The sequence below is a fragment of the Neoarius graeffei genome, chromosome 9, assembly GCF_027579695.1.
Source record: "Neoarius graeffei isolate fNeoGra1 chromosome 9, fNeoGra1.pri, whole genome shotgun sequence".
Lineage (NCBI taxonomy): Eukaryota > Metazoa > Chordata > Actinopteri > Siluriformes > Ariidae > Neoarius > Neoarius graeffei.
In genome coordinates, this window is record NC_083577.1 from 28,076,066 (window position 1) to 28,084,697 (window position 8,632).

Sequence of the window (8,632 nt, forward strand, 5' to 3'; positions counted from 1 at the left end):
GAGCTGCTACTGAAAAGCAGCACGCTTCTGTTGGCCTTGTAAAAGAGTAAACGCTTTGTTTTGGAATCATTTCACTTTCTGAAATTCAGATTCAACAAATCGTTCGCCGATACCGGGCGGTTTGCTTTAGAGCAGCCCCGGTTGGCGACACGTTCTCCTTCGGCGCCGAACAGACGAACGTCCGTCAGCCTGGAGTCAGCGCAGATCTTCCCCTGAGCTTACTGAAATGAAATGAAAAGAAAAGTAGTTCACTGTTTCCATGACGTACGCTTGCTAAGCTTGCTAAGCTCTTTTAGCTAGCACGGCGATAGAGAATTTCATAATCCATATTTAAACATCATCATCATCATCATCATCATCATCATGAGTAGGAGCTGATGGACGTTTTCATGAGGTTCTACGACGTCTGGTTTCCTCGAGAGACAAAAATCGCCACCACGTTAGTGGCTCAGTTCTACTTGGAGCAGTTGCAGTTCATTTTTCACTCTGTGATACAGGACTAAGTTGTGTTTGAGGCTTGTCGTGTCAGAAATATGGCCCTTTTTTTGCTGTTGATGCCAACAGGTTATTTAGAGGAAGCTAAATAAACATGGATTAGCATGCTAAGTGGAGGCATGCCAGTCCATAAATGCTGAGATGATGTTTTGCTGGCAAAAGTATTGTGAAAAAAGAGGAAGTCCTAGCCTGGGTATAACTGTGCATGATGATTCATGTAACACTCCGAGCTGTCACATTTACCAGCATGTACACCGCTAACCTACTGCTATTTTTTGCATCCGACCTCTGAGCTATTATTTCGAAACGTATTCATTCTGAAATGTAATCAATCGTTCACCTGACTTTAGAATTTCAAAGCTAATCCTGAGAAGACGTCAGGGCTGTATTTTCGTCCCTGCGCTTGCTTCTATATAGAGCTGCTAATTAGGATGCCGGAGTGTACATGACATTCGGTATTCGGCAAAATGCCACTCGACCAGGGGCCAGGTCTATAGACAGAGTTTTCTATACTAGCAATCGCATTCTTCATCTGAGTTTAAGAAACTAAGTCATTAGGCAAGACTGATCTCTAGGAGTCGGGTGGTTTTAAAAAAATAAATAAATAAATAAATAAATGAAAACCTCCGAGTGGCCCGGTTAAGTTCTGGCTTCGCTTCGTAACTGCCAAGGAATTGTGAAGCCATTATGCATGTAAATGGATATCATAATGCTAAAAATTTCATTTAATGCTCTTAATGAGGCCTTGGTCATGGCAGGCGTGCGCTAAATAATGTCTCTCAGATCTTAATTAAAAGAATTCGTCTTTTGAGCCTTGCTAGCACGAGGCTTGTCATTTAACGTGATCGCTTTTGAAACAGAGAGAGAGAGAGAGAGAGAAAGGGGGTATGGAAAGAAGATTTGAAGAAAGAGACAAAAGAAGAGCTGTGTGGGAGTGAGGATGATGCATAAGGTCAGGTGTAAGTAACTTCTAAAGGAGATGACTAAGAGATGAGTTTTAACTCCACACGAGCCGTAGCCAGTTTCTACAACTCATAGTTATGTGAGGCATTGCAAGGTAATCGGGAAAAAAAAAGGGTGTTGACCGATGACTAAGAATATTAAATAAAAAAGGAAATTGATGAAAATTTTTATATATTTATTTATTTATCTCATCTCATTATCTCTAGCCGCTTTATCCTGTTCTACAGGGTCGCAGGCGAGCTGGAGCCTATCCCAGCTGACTACGGGCGAAAGGCGGGGTACACCCTGGACAAGTCGCCAGGTCATCACAGGGTTGACACATAGACACAGACAACCATTCACACTCACATTCACACCTACGGTCAATTTAGAGTCACCAGTTAACCTAACCTGCATGTCTTTGGACTGTGGGGGAAACCGGAGCACCCGGAGGAAACCCAAGCGGACACGGGGAGAACATGCAAACTCCACACAGAAAGGCCCTCGCCGGCCCTGGGGCTCGAACCCAGGACCTTCTTGCTGTGAGGCGACAGCGCTAACCACTACACCACCGTGCCGCCCTATTTATTTATCTATCACAAATAATCTTTGTATTATATCATCGAGATTATGTTTGGAAATAATTATAACCGACGATACCAAGCTGAACTGAAGATGTCAGGAACGAACTTCATAATAATCCGTACTAATGAAGATAACGATATGTCGCGTGGTTGAAAATGCACCGATCAGCCATAACATGACGACCACTGACAGGTCAAGTGAGTAACGCTGATTATTCCATCCGCATTCACCGGATACCAGCAATCGCACGCTCTGATTGGCGACTCTACTACTAGGCTATCAGTTCATATACCGTGAGGAGAGAAAAACAAAATGGCGGAACGTGTCGTTGACGCAACCGAGGATGAAATAAAAACTCGACTCGAAAACAAAACCCCACAAAATAAATTCATCTCATCTCATTATCTCTAGTCGCTTTATCCTGTTCTACAGGGTCGCAGGCAAGCTGGAGCCTATCCCAGCTGACTACGGGCGAAAGGCGGGGTACACCCTGGACAAGTCGCCAGGTCATCACAGGGCTGACACATAGACACAGACAACCATTCACACTCACATTCACACCTACGGTCAATTTAGAGTCACCAGTTAACCTAACCTGCATGTCTTTGGACTGTGGGGGAAACCGGAGCACCCGGAGGAAACCCATGTGGACACGGGGAGAACATGCAAACTCCACACAGAAAGGCCCTCGCCGGCCCTGGGGCTCGAACCCAGGACCTTCTTGCTGTGAGGCGACAGCGCTAACCACTACACCACCGTGCCGCCCTATTTATTTATCTATCACAAATAATCTTTGTATTATATCATCGAGATTATGTTTGGAAATAATTATAACCGACGATACCAAGCTGAACTGAAGATGTCAGGAACGAACTTCATAATAATCCGTACTAATGAAGATAACGATATGTCGCGTGGTTGAAAATGCACCGATCAGCCATAACATGACGACCACTGACAGGTCAAGTGAGTAACGCTGATTATTCCATCCGCATTCACCGGATACCAGCAATCGCACGCTCTGATTGGCGACTCTACTACTAGGCTATCAGTTCATATACCGTGAGGAGAGAAAAACAAAATGGCGGAACGTGTCGTTGACGCAACCGAGGATGAAATAAAAACTCGACTCGAAAACAAAACCCCACAAAATAAATTCATCTCATCTCATTATCTCTAGTCGCTTTATCCTGTTCTACAGGGTCGCAGGCAAGCTGGAGCCTATCCCAGCTGACTACGGGCGAAAGGCGGGGTACACCCTGGACAAGTCGCCAGGTCATCACAGGGCTGACACATAGACACAGACAACCATTCACACTCACATTCACACCTACGGTCAATTTAGAGTCACCAGTTAACCTAACCTGCATGTCTTTGGACTGTGGGGGAAACCGGAGCACCCGGAGGAAACCCACGCGGACACGGGGAGAACATGCAAACTCCGCACAGAAAGGCCCTCGCCGGCCACGGGGCTCGAACCCGGACCTTCTTGCTGTGAGGCGACAGCGCTAACCACTACACCACCGTGCCGCCTGGTAAGGATTCTTCTTCTGCTTATTATTATTATTATTATTATTAGCGCATTTTTCACAAATTGCTCCTGTCATTTCGCCGGTTTGTTTCCATTCTAAGCAGAAACGATTGTCGGACGTTTTGTATAAAGTTTTTATTTCTCGAACTTGCAAAAAATACAAATAAAAATGCTCCGTTTCTCAAAATCCAGTGAATGTGGATAGAATAAAACAGTTATTCCAATCAATCTTGTCGTACACGGCTTATAGCACTGCGAAAAACTAAAAACTGAATTTGAGGAGAAAATTCCTTAATACTAGTGAAATTATCTTGCTGCATGGACAGATAATTTTACTTGACAAGACATCTTGGAAAAAGTTGGTTACAATCTAGAGATAGTTTTAATAATCTCAGAGTTGGCGTCTTGTATTCTTCTAACAGGAAATGCAAGATCGTTTCAACTATATTTAAGATATTCTAACTTGCTAAGATATCATTTTTGCAGTGTCAAATTCAGTTTTCAAATTTTTTGTAGCGAGACAGCTCGGTGCTACGCGCCTCATCAACTGTCAGCTCATGTACGGCTCGATTTTGTGGAATAACTGTTAAATAGCTCATGAAAACAGAAAGGTGTCAGTATTAAGTTTTTCAGCAGTTTGTGCTACAGTAGCTCTTTTGTACGATTGGACCATATGGGCTCGCCTTCGTGCACCATATGAATCAATGAGCCTTCGACACCCATGACTCTGTCGCCGGTTCATTGGTACCCCTTTTCCACCAAATCAGTTCCAGGGCTGGTTCAGGGCCAGTGCTGGTGCTGGTTCACAACTCGTTCAACTTGCGAGCCAGCTGAGAACCAGTTTGCTTTTCCATAGCTCACGGTGCTCAGGGAAGCCACTTCATTACGTCGTTGTATATGTCAGTTACGTCGCTGTATACGTCAGTTACGTTGCTACGTTTGCATAAACCTTGGTGCGAATATCGAAGCAAAAACAACATGGAAGAAGCAGCAGCAACAACAACAACAATAATAATAATAATGAATGACTTCGTGTTTGTACAGCTGCTGCTTCTCGTCGCTTAAAAATGGCGATCTTTCGCGGTCTTGTTATTGTTGTTGGTCTTAACAACTCCGCCCCCCGCTGACGTAAGCGGTTCTTTCCTCTGGCCCAGCAGAGAGTTGGTGCTAGCCTGGAACCGGTTTTTCTGGCCCCAGAGCCAGTTCTTTGTCAGTGGAAAGAGAAAACCCGGTTCCAAACTAAGCACTGGCCCCGAACCAGCCCTGGAACTGCTTTGGTAGAAAAGGGGCATGGTTGTCCTTCATTGGACCACTTTTGCTCGGTTCTAACCACTGCATACCAGGAACACCCCACAAGATGTGCCATTTTGGAGATGCTCAGACCCAGTCATCTATCCATCACAATTTGGCCCTTGTGGAAGTCGCTCAGATCCTTACGCTTACCCATTTTTCCTGCTTCATATCAACACATCAACTTTAAAAACTGACTGTTCTCTTGGCGCATAATACAGTATATCCCACCGCTTGACAGGTGCCACTGTGATGAGATCATCAACGCTATTCACATCAGTCACTGGTCAGTGATCATAAGGTTATGGCTGATCGGTGTATGTCATTTCTGTAAAATGAAGAGAAAATACAGGGTCGGAAAATATAAGTTCAGCTCTCACCTGCGCCGTTGAGGTCCGTGTGTTGCCAGATGTCGTGGCTCTCGTCCTCCTCGTCTCCTCTGCATGAAAGAAGGGCATGTGCCACTCGGGGCGATGGCTCCAGGCTGGGAACGCCAACCGGGCTCCCCTCTCCCTCCGAACCATGCACTCTGTCCTCTTCATCGGAGCTCAGCACTGCAGAAAGACAGACAGGAACCGGTTGACATTTTCCACAAAAAGTTTTCACACACAGTTTGGATCTCTCCATTGGTTTACACGCATGGCTCCTGTTCAGGAGTGACAACAAAGCCCGGCCCAGGATGGATGGAAATTCCCATACTCGCCAAATCAGTCCATGTTTGCATGATGGATATGACAATATGGCTGGTTAGGGAGTCTAACTAAGCAAGTCAACGTAGTCTGTGAAGTAACGTTCTTATCGTCTTCATTTGGAACATATTGAATAATATCCGGGCGGCACGGTGGTGTAGTGGTTAGCGCTGTCGCCTCACAGCAAGAAGGTCCGGGTTCGAGCCCCGTGGCCGGCGAGGGCCTTTCTGTGCGGAGTTTGCATGTTCTCCCCGTGTCCGCATGGGTTTCCTCCGGGTGCTCCGGTTTCCCCAACAGTCCAAAGACATGCAGGTTAGGTTAACTGGTGACTCTAAATTGACCATAGGTGTGAATGCGAGTGTGAATGGTTGTCTGTGTCTATGTGTCAGCCCTGTGATGACCTGGCGACTTGTCCAGGGTGTACCCCGCCTTTCGCCCGTAGTCAGCTGGGATAGGCTCCAGCTTGCCTGCGACCCTGTAGAACAGGATAAAGCAGCTAGAGATAATGAGATGAGATGAGATGAATATCCCAGCACTCAAACTGTGGCTAAAAGAAACGAACGTAGTATGCACGTCCTATTAGTTTGTAGTCTGTGAACTATAAAGCTTAGTTAGTATCAGTGTCCAAAATATACAAAATACTTCATTCAGTACAGGAAAAAAGTAGTCAAGAATAAATCGGGTGCATGCAGTGATGTGTTGCAGGACAAATGGGCATGACTTCATGGGAAGCGTGATCTTTCTCCATCCTCGGCAGCACCTTATCAGCCTGGCACTCTGCCAAGCCCAGCAAGAGTTACTGGGAAATGGCTCTAATGGCCAAATTTGAGACCTAATTGCTGATGTTTGTCTCATCCTCATACAACACGGCTTCAAAAACAACACGCTCTCCTTCTCAGCCATGTTCATTTTCCCAGCTCCTTTCATCTCGTCCCATACCCTGTCCCCTAATCTGTCCGCAGGACCCCAATTCATTTAACTAAACAGTAATGACCCACCCGGGTTTCTTTCTTTTTTTTTTCTCCCCTCCCTCGTTCAGGTTCCCAGGCGGAAAAAAGACGGCCTGTACCTCTAAGGACTCACTGGGGAAAGGGGAAAGATTAGCCAGCACGTAGCCGATCATAATATGATCTTTGTGTGATTGGTGGCGGCCACATTTGCCAGGGCCAGGACAACTGCGCAACAGGTGCACATTAAAAAGGGGAGCGAGGGATGGGCGCAAAAACGCGCCGACCGCTGGCTGAATACCAAAAGAGAGGGGAGAGGTGGAATAGAGGGAAGGGGGGGGGGGTGTTTGAGGAGGGGCGTGGGACAAAAAAGATTTTTTAGCAAGAGGTGTGACCGGTGGGATTATTTCGGAGAGTGGGGGTAAAGATACCCAAGTCCTTTCTCGGTGCAAATGAAAGCGAGAAAGGGAGGCTTTAAGGGAGTAATGGAAAGTAAGACATAAGTAGCTCTGTGTGTGTGGTCTGGATATACCTTGGACATATTGCAACTTTATATTTCTCTCGCTAACATCTTCCAAGACATCAGAGCCACACAGACTCCTCTCATGTTTCTTAATAGCTCCAAAACTCCCCGTCGTCCGTGTACGATGTTACATGCGGCCCTACGTTTCAGAAAATACGTTCGTAGGGGGCGTCGTGGCTCGGGTGGCTGGGGCGCCATGCCGTGGGTCCGGGGACCCGGGTTCGGTTCTGGCCTGGGGTCGTTTCCCAGTCCCTCCCCGTCTCTCTCTCCCGATCATTTCCTGTCCTGTCTCTACACTGTCCTATCCAATAAAGGTGAAAAAGCCCAAAAAAAATCTTTAAAAAAAAAATAAAAAATACGTTCGTTACGTCTCAGGATGGTGGGAGTATAAGTCTAAGGGGAAAAACACAGACGGGGAGGGATGAGATGGGATGGAATGGGAAGGGAAGGGAAGGCCGAGAGAATGAATCCAGAGGTCAGGGAGCTGAATATCATTAATAGACGACTGCTGAGCTGTCTGAGTTTAAGAGGAACTGTGAGACATAGCCACAGAAAATACCGAACCCAGCATCAGCCTCTCCCTTTTACAAGGTTTTTGTTTGTTTGTTTTTACAGGATGAGCTAGTTACAGAGACGGTACATTCCGAATTACATGGCATGAATGCGCGAGGACACAGAGTGTATCTCTCTCTCTCTCTTTTGGCGTTTGAGAGAACGTCTCTGTGGCTCTAAGTTGCTTCTGATTTGACCGCCTGGCTCTTTCTGGCACAAATAGAATGAGGTTCGAAGAATGGTTTCAGGAAGAGAAATATTTTGACTCGTGTCAAATACACTTCGGCTGGGGACAAGTGCATGAGTGTTCGTGCGTGCATGGGTGTGTGTGTGTGTGTGTGTGGGATGGGTGGGTGTAGCCATTATCACATGTGCAAGACACAAAAAGCTTGCAACACAAAAGCAATCCATCACAATGTTTACCTCAGAGGTCAAATGAGTCTGGTGGTGTGGCAGATGGGTGTGTGTGTGTGTGTGTGTGTGTGTGTGTCTTGACAGACACATTTTAATGAAGCAACGAGTGATAAAATTAACAGCTAGACAACCAGCCCGAATGTCCAAAGACTTTTCTGTCTTGCAATATGACTAGAAGAATATATGAATATAATCCGAGTGGCTAAGAGCTGCCAATCAGATCTGGCCGTGTACCGTGTGCCCCGCCCATTTAGCGATCCGATTGGCTGTCGTATCTATCCTGCTATCCTGCCAGCTGTCCTGCCTTGTAATGTCTGCAGTGAACGGCCCATTGTGTTCGCCCCAGAGACAAAGAGGCCACCTCTCTCTCTCTCTCTCTCTCTCTCTCTCTCTCTCTCTCTCTCTCAGTTTAGTGCATAGCCCCACCTATCATCTTATCTGTCGTCACTCTCACCCGATCCTCACCCTTCTCCTTCTTTAAAACGCTCCGATGTCCCTGAAGTAAGCAAGCATGGCTTACATGTGTTTCAAAGCATATAAACAGATAAGCTCCAAAGATCAGATTTAAAGACTTCTTACGAAACAAGAATACCTCGTCTCTTTCCAGTGGCCTACGGTGTCGCTCCATGGACTAAGATTCACAGCTTCACGCTGTCTGTGCGCG

At 46.3% G+C, this 8,632-nt stretch overlaps 1 protein-coding gene across 5 annotated transcripts in view; it reads right to left on the reverse strand.

The window, feature by feature from the left end:
- Positions 1-8,632, reverse strand: part of zeb2a (zinc finger E-box binding homeobox 2a) — a 71,015-nt gene that overhangs the window by 16,490 nt on the left and 45,893 nt on the right. For all 5 annotated transcript variants that reach the window (XM_060929256.1, XM_060929255.1, XM_060929258.1 and 2 more), the window contains one exon: positions 5,224-5,397. In XM_060929256.1, coding sequence (XP_060785239.1) covers positions 5,224-5,397 — 174 coding nt within the window. The remainder of the gene's footprint in view (positions 1-5,223; positions 5,398-8,632) is intronic.